Source organism: Phascolarctos cinereus, unplaced genomic scaffold (assembly GCF_003287225.1).
Source record: "Phascolarctos cinereus isolate Bilbo 61053 unplaced genomic scaffold, phaCin_HiC Scaffold_4;HRSCAF=312, whole genome shotgun sequence".
NCBI classification, from domain to species: domain Eukaryota; kingdom Metazoa; phylum Chordata; class Mammalia; order Diprotodontia; family Phascolarctidae; genus Phascolarctos; species Phascolarctos cinereus.
In genome coordinates, this window is record NW_027555847.1 from 66,937,810 (window position 1) to 66,951,681 (window position 13,872).

Below are 13,872 nucleotides of genomic sequence, written 5' to 3' on the forward strand. Positions count from 1 at the left end.
TTAATTTAGATTATTCTAATCTAAACATTTCCACTATGTTAAGGAAAATGGCCAAGCAGTTCCAGATTTCAAACTATATTGCAAAGTGGTAATCATGAAAACAATCTGGCACTGGCTAGGAAATAGAATGGTGCATCAGTGGAACAGATTAGGCACACAATACAGAGTAGTAAAAGATCATAGTAATCTAGTGTTTGGTAAACTGAACAATCCAGGCTTTTTAGGTAAGAATTCAACATTTGACAAAAATTGCAGGGAAAACTGGAAAGCAGTTTGGCAGAAACTTGGCATAGGACAAGATCTCACATTGTATACCAAAATAAGCTTAAAATGGATAAATGATTTAGACATAAAGGGTAATATAAATGAATTAGTGGAGCATGGAAAAATATACCTGTCAGATCTATGTATAAGGAAAGAGTTTATGACCAAACAAAAGATAGAGGGGGTTATGGGAAGTAAAATAGATAATTTTAGTGACATGAAATTAAAAAGCTTTTGCACAAACAACATTAATGCAGACAAAATTAGAAGCAAAATAGGAAACTGGGAAAAAATTTTACAAGTTTCTCTGACAAAGGTTTTCATTTCTCAAATAAATACAGGACTGAGCCAATTTTTGCATTTAAATAGGAGCCCTTCTACAGTTGATAAATGGTCAAAGGATATGAATAGGCAGTTTTCGAAAGAAGAAATCAAAGCTATCAATAGTCACATAAAAAAACTCTAAATCTAAATCACTACTGATTATAGAAATGCAAATTAAAATAACTGAGATACCACCTAACACCTATCAGACAGGCTAACATGACAGAACAAGAAAATGACAAATGCTGGAGAGGATGTGGAAAAATTGGGATACTATTATACTGTGGGTGGAGCTGTGAACTAGTCCAACCATGCTAGAAAACAATTTGGAACTTTGCTCAAAGGGCTATAACATGGTATATACCCTTTGATCCTGCAATACCATTACTAGGGAGATAAAAAAAAGGTAAAGAACCTATATATACAAAAACATTTACAACAGTTTTTTCTGTGGTGGCAAAGAATTTGACATGGAGGGGATGCCCATCAATTGGAGAATGGCTAAACAAGTTGTGGTATATGATTGTGATGGAATAATATTGTGCTATAAGAAATGATGAGTAAGATGGTTTCAGAAAAACCTAGGAAGAATTATATGAACTCATGCTAAGTGAAGTAAACAGAACCAAGAGAACATTGTACACAGTAAGAACTGTATTGTTAGAATGGTCAACTGTGAAGGAATTAGCAGCTCTGACCAAGAAAAGGATCCAAGACAATTCCAAAGGACCCATGATGAAAAATGTATCCACATCCAGAGAGATAACTAATGAACTCTGAATGCAGATTGGCACATACTTTTTAAACATTTTCTTTATTTTTATTGTTTTCTTTTGTTTGTGTTTTCTTTTGCAGGCTAATATGGACATATGTTTTATATGACTACACATGTACAATATGTAACAAATTGCTTGCTTTCTCAAGGAGTGGGGAGGGTAGGAGAGAATCTGGAACTCAAATTTTTAAAAAATGATTGTTAAAAATTTTTTACATGTAATTGGGAAATATTTAACGAAATAAAAATAATTTTAAAAATAAAAATTCCTGCTAAGAAAGTACCAAATACAGGCAGTTATTCCATGACTTTGAAAAGTTTCTTTCACAAGCCATTTTCAATGTACAGTTTTTTATATTCTCAAATAATAAACAAAATTTCATAATGAGATAAAACATAGTTCTAGGACTCAAGATAAAGTTTAATTGAAGTTTTGCTTCATCCAATAGAACAATAATTCTTTAACTCTTGGCACACCCTTGGAGACTCCATTTCCTATTTCCATTAAATCCCTCTCTAACCACTTCAGAATTCTCCTTTATAGCCTATACTTGTGGTGTATGCTTGTAATCCCAGCTACCAGGGAGAATGAGGCTGATGGATCTTCTGAGTTTGGTCATTTTGAAATACGTGTGCTTTGCTGATTGGGTGTCTGCACTAGTTTGCCATTAATATGATGAGCCCCCAGAAGTGGAGGAAGGCAACACCAGATTACCTAAGGAGAGGTGAATCATTTAAAGTCCAAGCTTCCTCACTGATCAGTAGTGGGATTGGGTTGTCAGTAGCCTTTCAGCTCCAGCCTGGTTAAGGGGAGATCCAGTCTTTAAAAACAAACAAACAAACAAATAAGATTCTTTCTCGCTGGTCACAGGTGAGCTCAAGAGATACTTCCATTAACTAATGCAATCAAAGACCTCTTTTTTCGATTAGTCTGATGCCTAATCAGGTCAAAGCATGGGGAAAGAGTCTGTTGCTCTAAGGTGGATCAATCATGGGCCTCTGTCTGGTCACCACACTATTTACTTTATGAAGGAGGCTTTTCTAGAGATGATCAGAAGAGAGGGGCCTGGGAGGGGCTTAAAAACTGTTTAGGCCTTTGATAAGAATGGTATGGAAAGATTATAGTATGTAATTGATAGTTAAAGGACCGATAGAGTTTGTCTTTCAGATTAGTCCATAGGTTTCAGAATAGGATAATTTTAAAGGCTTTCTTAATAGTCTAAAAGAAATATTAACAATGGGAAGCATTTTGAAGACTTTGAACATGCCATTTAAATGCCATACAATCTTCTTTGATGATTCTTCTTTATTAATAAGCTCTCTTTTAGTATACTATAGCCAACATTCTTGCAAATATGGATTTGGTACCATTATACTGAATAGCTAGTTAAGAAATCTAGGTTCCTAGGTAGGTGCTGGAACCAAAAAAGTCTGACACTGCCCAAAATTATCCTTGCTTTTGTTCCAGGGATATCTCTAACATAGTGGTTATACATAATGCAAATCAGAGTGCTAAGGGCAATATTACCCCCTAGGGCAGGGGGTCTTAACCCAAGGACCACAGATCCCCAGAGGTCCATGGACAGATTTCAAGGGATAGGTGAACTTGGATGGTTTTTTGAAAAAAAAAATGCATCTTTATTTTCACTAATTCCAAAGTGAAATGTAGTATTTCTCAGCTATTTGGAGACATTCTGAGGAGTCCACAGCCTTCCTACACTGTCAAAGGGGCTCATGACAGAACAAAGATTAAGAATACCTTCTCCAGACTCAAGAGTCTCTACTACAGTTTAGAGCATACCAGGGGCATGTCACGTCCGAAATGTGTATTAAAAGAAGTAGGAGGTGAAAAAGGCTAGCCCTGACCCACATAAAATCATTAGCTCCCAACACCAGCCTTTGTGATAAAACCACATGACCTAGGGGTTGTCGGGGTGGGATTTAGATCTCATTCCTACCTCTACCATTGGTCCACTGATTGACCTTGGCCAAAATCAGTTAACTTCTCTCACCATCATTTTTTCCAAGTATTAAAATGGTAAAGATCTGCATGGAAGGAACTTTCTCACTGGTTCCATTAGCAACAAAATCACAGGTCCAATCTTTTTCCCCATCCCTATCCGAAATGTAATAATAAGTTTCCCTGCCTATCTTAGCAAAGGGTTGTGATACAGTGTGTGAAAGCACTTGGAAAGGGGGAGAAATATGTGAATATAGAAGGTATTGTTACTATAAAATATATTCTTGCAATAGATGATATGCCACACTGTAATAACCTATAACAGTTGTTCCAGAAATCTGCCTCATATTTGTAACTCTTAAAATTTTAGGGCAGAAAATTTAATTCTAACAAAGGCAGCCATCTTGCACATCTATTTGTTGTTCAGTCTTTTGGGAATCCCTGGATTATAGCATGTCAAAACTGTCCATGGGGTTTTCTTGGCAAAGATACTGGAGTGATTTGTCATTTCCTTTTCCAGTGAATTAGGGCAAACAGAAGTCCAAGTCATTTGTCCATGCAGCTATAGTAAGTGTCTGCATTTGAATTCAGGTCTTCCTGATTCCAGGCCCAGCGCTCTATCCATGGAGCCACCTTTAGTCAGAAGACATAGGTTCTAATCTTGGCTGTGTAAACTTTGGAAAGTCACTTTATAATGTTGATTCTCGAGTCCTTATCAAACTGGGAATAATGCTTACCTCACAGGTGGTTTTTTTTTTAGGATTGAATGAGATACTATATGTGAAACAATATTTTAAAATGTTATTATTTTAAAAAACATAGGATTGCAAACTGTTGAGGTTTTTTTTCCTAGTGCTTCAAATCAAAATTTAAAAATCTATTAAGAAGCTACTATGTGCAGAACAGCATGCTAGGTTCGAGGGAATGATAATGTTAAAAAAAAAGATGCAATTCAGGGCATCAGAAAGCTTACAGTCTAGTAGGGAGATGCAAAACATGCATAATTAATTGTGATACAAAATAGAACATGATAAATGCACTAGAGGAGTAGAAGCAAAGTGTTATGTGAAAAGGGACAGTTTTATTTCAACTGTGTGGATCTGGGAGTGAAGACTTTCTGGCAAAGGTGGCATCTGAAGTAGATTTTGGAAAATGAGTAGGGCTTCAATAGAAGATGAGGAAGACATTCCAGATAGAAAGGAAAGAAACAACAAAATCATGGAGGTTGGGAAGTACACAACATCTATGGTCAATTGTGAGTAGTCCAATCAGGCTACGTTAAGGGGATTTATATTATTAGATAAGGCTTAACAGAATAGGTTGGTACCAATTTGTTAAGGTCCTTGAATGCCATGTAATGAGTTAGTACTTGATTCAGCAGGCAATCTCTGGACTGACTTGAGACTGCCATAGGGGTTTATCTTCTAGGGAATTTTCAATAAGCTTTAAGTTATTAATCTCTCTCTGTTTACCACTCCCTCGTAAATCAAATTCAAACTGGTGAATGAATACCATCACAGAGTGACTGGAAAGGTCTATGATCTCCTGTGGGAGAAATCATTATTCTGCTGCCTCCCACATACCTCTTGCTAAAGCCTGAATGGTCTCCTGCTTTCCTCCAACTGACCAGTTTCCCCAACCTCTATCCAACACACTAGTACTGATTATGAGAAAACAATTAGTGGCCTTTAATTTCTTTTATTTAAGGGGAATTGACCATGCAATAATGAAGGGACAGTAAAATGATGGAGGGGCACACTTCATTGGCTATTTAACAGTGGTCACTGCCAGGCACACCTGACTGCAAAGAATAATGGATTTTCTGCTTAGCCACTTCAGTGGTTCCTTATCACCTCCAGCATCAAATACAGAATCCTCTGTTCAGTGTTAAAAGCCCTTCATAACCTATCTCTCTCTTCCCCACCTTTCCCCAAACTGGCCTCCTGGCTGCTTCAGGAATAAGACATTCCATCTTTCTGCGTAGGCATTTTCTCTTGATTGTACTTCAAGCCTGGAATTCTCTCACTTCTCCTGTTTTCCTTCCACCTTCCTTCAGGTCCCACCTAAAAGCCCATCTTTTAGAGGGAGCCTTTACCAATCCTTCTTAATTCTTCTTAAACCCTTAATTCTATTCTTGTGCTTGTCCTTGTTGATTATTTCCTATATATTCTGTATATAGCTAGTTTATATATTTTTGTTTGCTTTTTTGTCTCTTCCACCAGATTGTAAGCCCCTTGAGGACAGAGATTGTCTTTTGCCTTTTTGCTTTTTTTTTTTTGGTATCCCCACAACTTAGCATTGTTCCTGGTTGCTTAATAAACCCTTATTGACTGCTTATTGATTGATTCCCCCAAGAGGAAATACGGAGAAATAGGCCTCAGAGGAATTGCCTAGTTAGAGGGCAGCGTCTTTCCCCAACTTTAACCAACAGGAATGTACTATCTTTGAAGGGTGGCAGGATTAGTTAAAAACCACCATTTTTAATCAACAGACAAAACACCCTCTTTGACTTGAGAAGCTGCATTCAAGTTTGTCATAGTCTCTCTGAAGAAAAAGGGGCAAAATGCCTGCATATTTGGCATCTCACTTGGGGCAAAGGGAAGGAAATCAGCATTTATATAATGCCATGAGTCTAGTGCTTTTAAAAAATATCTTATTTGATCCTCACAACAATCCTTTGAGGTAGGTGCTGTTATCTCTTATTTTATAGATAAGGAAATTAAGGCAAGCAGAGGCTAAATGACTTCACCAGGGTCATACAGTAGAGCATCAGAGGCTGCATTTGAACTCAGGTCTTCCTGACTCCAGGTCCACTCCCCCTAACCACTGTGCCACCAAGAGGAAGAATATCACATGACTTTGAACTGTTTCATCATTTTTATCTATCCAGTGTCTTCCTCTTCAAATTCTCCACAAAACCCTTTCCAGCAGTACCAATCCCAATATATCACTGATGGTGTTTTCATAGATGAGGACACTGAGTCACCAAAAGGCTGTGTCTTCCTAAGAGTCTCACTATGTATCTGAGCAGAAATGGGGAGAGGACGTAGTTCTTTTAATTCCCAGAGGTGGACTCTTTGCACAATTGAGAAGCATCGTTTTCTTTCTGGATAGAGTAGGTAACTTTGAAGTCAGAAACCTGGATTATGGGAAATCATGAAGCTTTTTTCCTGATCTGTAAAATGTGCACAAATATCTATTATTTGTATTGTCCATTTCACAGAGGCATGAGGAAAGCTCTTTGTAAACCTTAAAGCATTGTAGAAATCTGAGTTACCATTAGAGCCCAATATCTTGACATTAGTATATTTATTTTGTTCTTGCTCTTAACTGTCTTCCCATGTATAGATTTTCTCTTTTTTTTCTTTTCATTATGGATGCTTACTACTGTTACATCACATTCATTTCCAAACGTATGCCTCCCTGCTCTCCTACACAGCAAGGCATCCCTCTTAACAGATTTTTAAAGAGGGAAAGAAAAAAAAAACAGCTCAGCAAAACCAATACGTTAACAGTGTTTGACAGTAGAGGCCATATTCAACATCCACAGTTAACTTAACCCTGCACTGAAACAGAGGAAGACACATTTTCTCAACTGTCTGAAGGGCCCAGCTTGGTTAATATAATTATACAATGTTTAGTTTCCTATATTTTGCTCTTTCTTCCTAAGTTGTTGTAGTCATTGTGTACACTGTTTTGCTGGTCTTCCTTACTTCACTATGCATCACTTTTTATGAATGAGTTTTTCCATGTTTCTCAGAATTCTTTATACAGTATTTTGAATTCTTTTGGTTAGCCATTCTCTAAACAAGGGTATCTCTCTACTTTAAAAGCAGTAGGATGTCATAGAGTCCTGGCTAGAGTTGCAATAAACCAGTGTTCACAATCCATCTCTGATATTCACTAGTTGTGTGACCCTGTGCAAGCCAATTAATCTCTGGGAACATCAATTTCATCTTCAGTAAAATGGGGGTAATAACAGCACTTATTTTATATTGTTGTCATGAGGATCAAATGAGAAAATATGTGCAAATCTTAAGGTGCTTTATAAAGGTTAGCTGTTCTTTGCTAAAATGAAAAATGCTGCCATAAACATTTAGGTGTGTTTGGAAACTTTCTGCCTTTAACAGTCTTGGAGGTACACGTTCAACTGTTAGAGCTCTAGGTCAAAGGTATGAATATCTAAAATTTTAAAAACATACTTTCAATTTGTTTCCAGAATGATTGCCCCAGTTCGCAGCTTCACTTGGTAGTGTATTGTACTAATGTGTCAGGCCCAGCTTTTCATAATGTGTTTCTGAGTTTGTATTTTCAGCAGATGAGTGTCTGGTTCTGTGTCAGAGTCCATGTGCTCTTGGCTTTTGAATACCTCTCTTCTGCCTGTTTCTGTTCTGTTTAGACCTAAACTTGGAAGCATCTTCCAACCACTTGACTATGCCCATGATCCAACAGGTTCTTCTCAGGCAAAGAGGTCCAGGTGGCCAAGTTGGACAGGAGTTGCATACGAGCCCCTGGGTTCCGTGTCGGGGACATAACACTAAATCCACGGTACGATCTACAGCTCAGGGAGCCCTCAAAGCGTTCTTCTCATTGGCCTGGGGCACGTTTGGCAGGTTACTGCTCTGACCACAGCAACAATCCACCCCTTCATTTTCTCTGGGCCAGCCCGCAGCAACCACCCATAGTGTGGTCTCAACGAGGCCTGGAGGGGCCACGGATGGGAGCGGCGAACACAAGGGCCACTGGCCCTCTGCGATCGCAGGGCACGTTCTGCAGACGCCTCAGCTGCAGCGGGCAGAGGCCCTGGGGACAGAAAATCGCGGCCCAAGGGACAGAAATCCAGCCAGGGCCAGAGGAGGCGGGGCATGGGCTGAAGCTGCTGGGGGGGGGAGGTGTGCGAGAGAGAGAACAGGGAGGGGGAAATGGGGGAGACAGAGAAAAGGGATTATTTTTTTTATAGGTGAAGGAGGAACAGGCCGGGAGAGATAGAACGGGAAGGGTCTTCCAGAAGGGTTGGGGAAAGGGGGAATTCCAGGGGGAGGGGAAGAGAGGGAGGGGCGAGGGCTATTCCCGGCAGGGGAAGAGGTGGTAGAGAGGGAGGGGCGGGGGTGCACTCTGCACACACACACCCCCGCCCCGTTTTTGTTTCTCACCCACCCCGGGGTGGGAGCTGTCCACGAGGCCGGCAAGATCCCGCCCCGCCCCGCCCCCTCCTCGCACACGGGGTCCGGCCCCCCGCCCGCCTCTTTGTATCAAACATCCGGGTTTCCCCGCGGGCTCCACTTTGCCTTCGCGGCTCAGGAGCCATTTTGGACTCAGTTCAGCTCCCCCCCCCCCGTTCCCGCCCCTCCCCCCTCCCCGCTCTTCCCCCAGTCCTTTCATGGCCACTCCGGAGCTGGAGCTTGCACCGGCCTCTCCTCGTCGTCGTCTCGCTGTCCGCAGCCGCCGCCGCCGCCTCCTCCTCGTCCCTGCTTCCCGACCCCACCACCCGCTCCCCCGGCGCCCCCAGCTCCGCCGCGCTATGCCTGCGCCCGGCGCGCCGCAGCCCCCTCCGCCGCAGCCCGTGCCTCCCCGCTCCGCCGCCGCCCCCCAGCCCAGCTGCCGCCCCCCGGCCGTCACCGCCGTCTCGCCCCACAGCCCGGGCCGCAGCCGAAGCCTCATCCACCTCCTGCACGTTGTGCGCGCTCCGCAGCTGCCCTGAGCCCCCAGTCTGAGCCCCGCAAACTTTGGGGTCTGGGTGTGCACCCCGCGGCCCCAGCCCCTCTGCCCGCGGGGGCCCCGGACTCCCTCTGGACAAAGTCTCCCGGCGCGCGCGGGGAGGAGGGGAGGAGCAGCAGCAGCAGCAGCAGCAGGAGAAGCCGGAGCCTGAGCCGGAGCCTGAGCCGGAGCAGCAGCAGCAGCAGCAGCAGCAGCAGCGTGCCTTCGGTGGGGCCGGGGCTGGCCCTGCGCTTGCTTCACCCCCTCCCCTGGCCCAGCCAGCCGGCCCGCCGAAGTAAGGGAACCCGGCCACAAGCGCCACAGGGAGTGGAGCCGCTGGGTCGGAATTGACCGGAGCCCCTTCTTTGCCTGCACCCCGCAGGCTTCTTCCCGCCGCTTCCTTCTGAACTCCCTTTCTGGGGCTCCTTTCTGCCTCCTCCCTGCCGGCCCCCCGCGTGGCGCGCGGTGTTTTTGTCTTCGTGGAAGATGACGGCGCCTTGGGTCACTTTCGCCCTGCTTTGGGGATCGCTTTGCGCAGGTAAGTGTTTGCGAGGGCTTCTTGTGGAAGAGAAGCTAGAGCAGGCTCTAGCTCCGAGCTCTGCTCGAGACTTCATCATTCCCCCATCCCAAGACCCCCGAGGTCCGGTGACCTGGGATATGTTTCTTAAGTTTTCAGTTCCCGGGGGGCTGGGGGGCGGGGCGGGGTGTGTGTTCGCGTGTCCGCGAGGCCCGCGGCGTGCGAAACTCACTGCAATGTTTACCAACAAAGGAACTTCCCTGAAGCCTAGTCCAAGCACCTGTACCCTCTGTCCATTTCCACCCCCCCCACCTCGAGTGCCTCGGATTTGGGGTGAAACCACCAGGTCTCGGAGGGGACCAACGCTGTGGTGGCTTTTTCGCATTTTCTCCGCTGCAGCCAGGCATGGCTGGTAGAGGCTCGCGGGGGCCAGCTTTGCCGTGCGAGCTCATAGCCTTTCGGGCCCCTGTTGGGGAGGGGGCGGCCGCGTGACCTGAGCTCCAGCGGGGTTTGCGCTTCTTGGAGAGAATGCATTGTTGCTGGACAGCGTTCCAAGCTGCCCCCACTGAGGTCCGTTTGGCTAAGGGGCGCCTCCCCTAACCCTATCTTAAAGAAATGTGCATAGAACCCGAAAGTCTGGTTCGAGTGGTGAAAGTCTGTGGTGGGAGGGAGAGGTTTGAGGTGATTTGTTGCGGGATGAGCTAATTTAGAGTTGTAAAAACCAAACCCAGTCATGTTCTTTACCCTGGCACGTTAGAGAGTCTGAGGTTTTTGTTTTTTAGTCTCTCCAACTATTTGCTGATTTATTGGACTCTGTTGCTGCTTTTGGAACGGGTAAAGGGGCGGAGCGGAGTAATAGGCAAGTTAGCTTTAAACACCGGCAGAGGGAATGTCGAGATCGGGGACCCGTGGGGCTTTTTTAAATTGTACCTCCCTACCCGGGTTGGAAAAAGTGTTTGTCTTGGACTAAACGCGTGGTCGCTGCTGGAGCAGCAGCCTCAGCCCTGAGCACCGCGGGATTCGGAGATTGGGGGCTGGCCGGTTAGGTTGGAGGGGGGTGATTTTGAGCTGCGGGCCCCCGGAGCGTTCTGGCTAAGCTTTCGGGGTTCTCACCGGAGCGTTCAGCGCCCAGTACCCTTTTTAATTCCCTTCGGCCCTTTCTGGGAGCTCAGCCCGGCGGCAAGGTACTGCCCCGCCCCCTGGTAATCCCTTGGCCCCTTGGGGCCGGGGGTCGCTTTAGTGGTTAGGAAGGGGGTGGAAGAAGAGGAGGAGGAGGAGGAGGAGGAGGCTGGGCCCCAGTTCCCGGGGCTCGGAGCGCAGCTGTGCGCGGCCGTTGCGCGGGGCCGGCTCGTGTTTAAGACTCTGGGGGAGGGGAGGAGAGGGGCGGGGCAGGAGAGGGGGAGGGGAGAAAAGGGGAAAAATAACAAGTCTCCCCTTTCGGGGATTGGCGAACAATGCTGTGTGTGAGAGCAGGCTCACCAGCGCACACACACATATACACACAGATACACCACACCACACACCAACAACACTCACTCGGATTCTTCACTGTCCCTCCCTCTGGCCAGTACTTTGCGTTGAACTGCAATGTATGTTTGTACACGGTCTCAAAACACACACCCCTTCCCTCTCTCCTCCGCCCCCTCACCAAATGTGATTTCCCACGGTTGGAGGCCCAGTGTCGGGCTTGCACTGGATCGGGCCTTGTGGGTGCAGCTGAATTTGGATTGTTTATGCGGGAGAGGAGGCCGAACTTGAAGGGCTGCGTTCCCCAAGTAGAGGTCCTATACTCCTGCATGGATTTCTCTTGAGGCCTCCTCCTCCCTCCCCCCCGGCCCGGGAGTGAATTGTCCGGTTGCTCTTTAGATTGGAAGCAACATCTAGGGTCCAGTAGGACACCTGGAGCCATTTGGTTGTGGGCTGATGGTACTGTGATGTTTAGGAGAAGTAGAGGTGTTAAAGCTGACTTCCCTATTAGTCGAATTTAAAGGAAACCTCTTAACTTCCCCCTCTGCTCGTGGCCCGGAGGCGGAGCAGGGACACACCCCCGGCTGCGGGGTTTGGTTTGGGGAAAGCCAGGGCTCGGGTCTTTGTTCCGAGCCCGCATTAAACATGCTGTGTCGCCTCCTGAGCCCTGGCTGCAGCGGTTCCGTTGGGAGTATGGAGAAGTCGCATTTGTGGGGCAGAGACCCTGAGGCATTCCCACTCTGAGGGGTTTGTGGGTTCCATGAGCTGTTTGTGTAGAAATTGTGCTGAAGCTAAGGATGGAGTTAACCGAACTGGTCACTGGTTGTGTGAGTGGAGGTGGGGGTAGGGATCAGGGGGAGGGGTCAAGGGGAGGATCTGAGGATTGGTAGGCAACATACTTTACCCAAAAGGACCCCGAGTTGTTTCTCTTTGAAATGACAGGGAAATTTGAGAAGTGTTTTTTTTAAGCGCATCGGTGCATGCACCCTGTGGGGTGGCTAGTAACTATGTAGAATAAACAAGATGCATTCTAGTACTCCTTCCTGCCCCAGGCAACGCCCAGTCATCCTGCTTAATTCGGGGTGTCCCAAAAGTCTTAGTGCCATTTTAAGCTTTAATTACTTAAACTGGCACTAAGACTTTTGGAGCTTCCTGTATATACTTATATACCTAGCTGCAATATGGATTCAGAATCCCAGCAATTGTGTGTGTGGGGGGGAAGAGTCGGTGTTGACCCTAGGAAGCCAAAACTACTTTTAGGATACACTCCTCCTAGGCTAGCTTCAGGTGTTAAGACTTTTCAGTGTTTGTACAATTCATTCTCAGATAATTTTTTTGGAGGGGGAAGGGGGAGTCCTTTCAGTGCTCCCCCTTTTTTATTCAATTCACCAAACATTTAAGCGTCCGTCAAGAATTTGCTTCTTACTCTTATAAGCAATTCAGGGTAAGGGGTGTGGAGTCACTGAACCACTTTAGCCTTAGGAGTGATAGGATCACATTCGTTTATTAGGAAGATTGTTTTGGACCTGTTGCGATTAAATTGGAGAGGGGAGAAATTGGAGGGAGAGCAGTTTAAAGGCAGCCACAATAGTTAGGGGCAAGAGGGATTGAGGACTTGAATTACAAACATGTCCATCGGAGTATCATTGGCCTGGAGCTGGAAGGAGCCTTAGGGATCATTGAGGCCGAATTTATTTTTTAATTTATGGAATAAAACAAGCATTTCCATAACATAGAACAATAAAAAGGATGATTGCAGTGCCTTTTTGATGGTCACACATGCCTTAATAAAAAGAGCCAGGATTCAAACCAAGGCCCTGTGCTGTCTAAGTCTTTCCATTTCCTTAATTTCTCTAGCTCAGGAGTTCTTAACCTAGTTTCTGGGTACTTTAAAAATGTTTTTTTGTAATCTTTCCCAGTATAATTGTTTTTCTTTGGAATCCTACATAGTTTATGTATTGAAAAATACTATTCTGAGATGGGGCCTATTGGAATGCTTCTCTTTTACCTTTATAGACCTCACTAGGTTGCCAAAGGGGTCCGTGACACAAAAAAGGTTAACAGCCTCTGCTCTAAACTAGCTAGATGTTAATTGGTGACAGAAAGAAGGAGGCAGACATGAAGCAGTTAGTGGAGTTAGAATCTACAGGGTCTCAGGATCATAGATGTAAAGCTGAGAGGAAACTGAAAGTTCAGCCCCCTCAGTTCACAGTTAAGGAAACTGAGGCTTAAGTAGGTGAAAGGACTTGCCCAGAGTTATTACGATTCCAGAACCTGTGCTCTTTCCACTGTAACATATTGATGGGAGTGAAGAAGATACAATATAGTCAGTGACTTCAAAGTATTGAACTTTGAGAACTGAGAGAGAACAGTGTCGCCGTCAATAGAAGTTGGGAAGAAACGTAGGTTTATGGGGAAGATGTTCACTTTGGGGCATTGTGAGTTTGAGGTGCTGTAGGAGTCTGGTGAAGATGGTTAGGCAGTGGGAAATGAGAGACTTGTTCAAGAGGAGTGCCTTGAGTAGACGTGATCATGGAAGTCATGGAAATGAGTAAGATCGAGGAAGTACAAATGAAATAAAGAACATGCCCAAGTATAGAACTTTGAGGAACATCTACACTTTTATATAGGAGGAGAAAGAAGCAGTTGAGGTGGAAGAGGGAGGTCAGAGGTCAAACCTGACCTTTGCAGGTTACATCCCTCTGGTGATTCCTGGCAGGCATGATTACAGCCACAAACTTAAATGCAGCTTCAAAATACATATTTCCCGGAAGCTGGCAAAAAACAAAACAAAACAAAACAAAAAACATCCAAACCCTGAATTAAATGCTTAAAGGGCTCGGGAGGATGAAAAATTCTCTGCCTCCT

The 13,872-nt window shown here is 45.1% G+C and overlaps 1 protein-coding gene across 1 annotated transcript in view; it reads left to right on the forward strand.

Annotated features, from left to right (window-relative positions):
* Positions 1-8,695: 8,695 nt before the first annotated feature.
* Positions 8,696-13,872, forward strand: part of ACVR2B (activin A receptor type 2B) — a 94,226-nt gene continuing 89,049 nt past the window's right edge. The window contains exon 1 of the mRNA XM_020981277.2: positions 8,696-9,558. Coding sequence (XP_020836936.1) covers positions 9,507-9,558 — 52 coding nt within the window. The 5' untranslated portion in view covers positions 8,696-9,506. The remainder of the gene's footprint in view (positions 9,559-13,872) is intronic.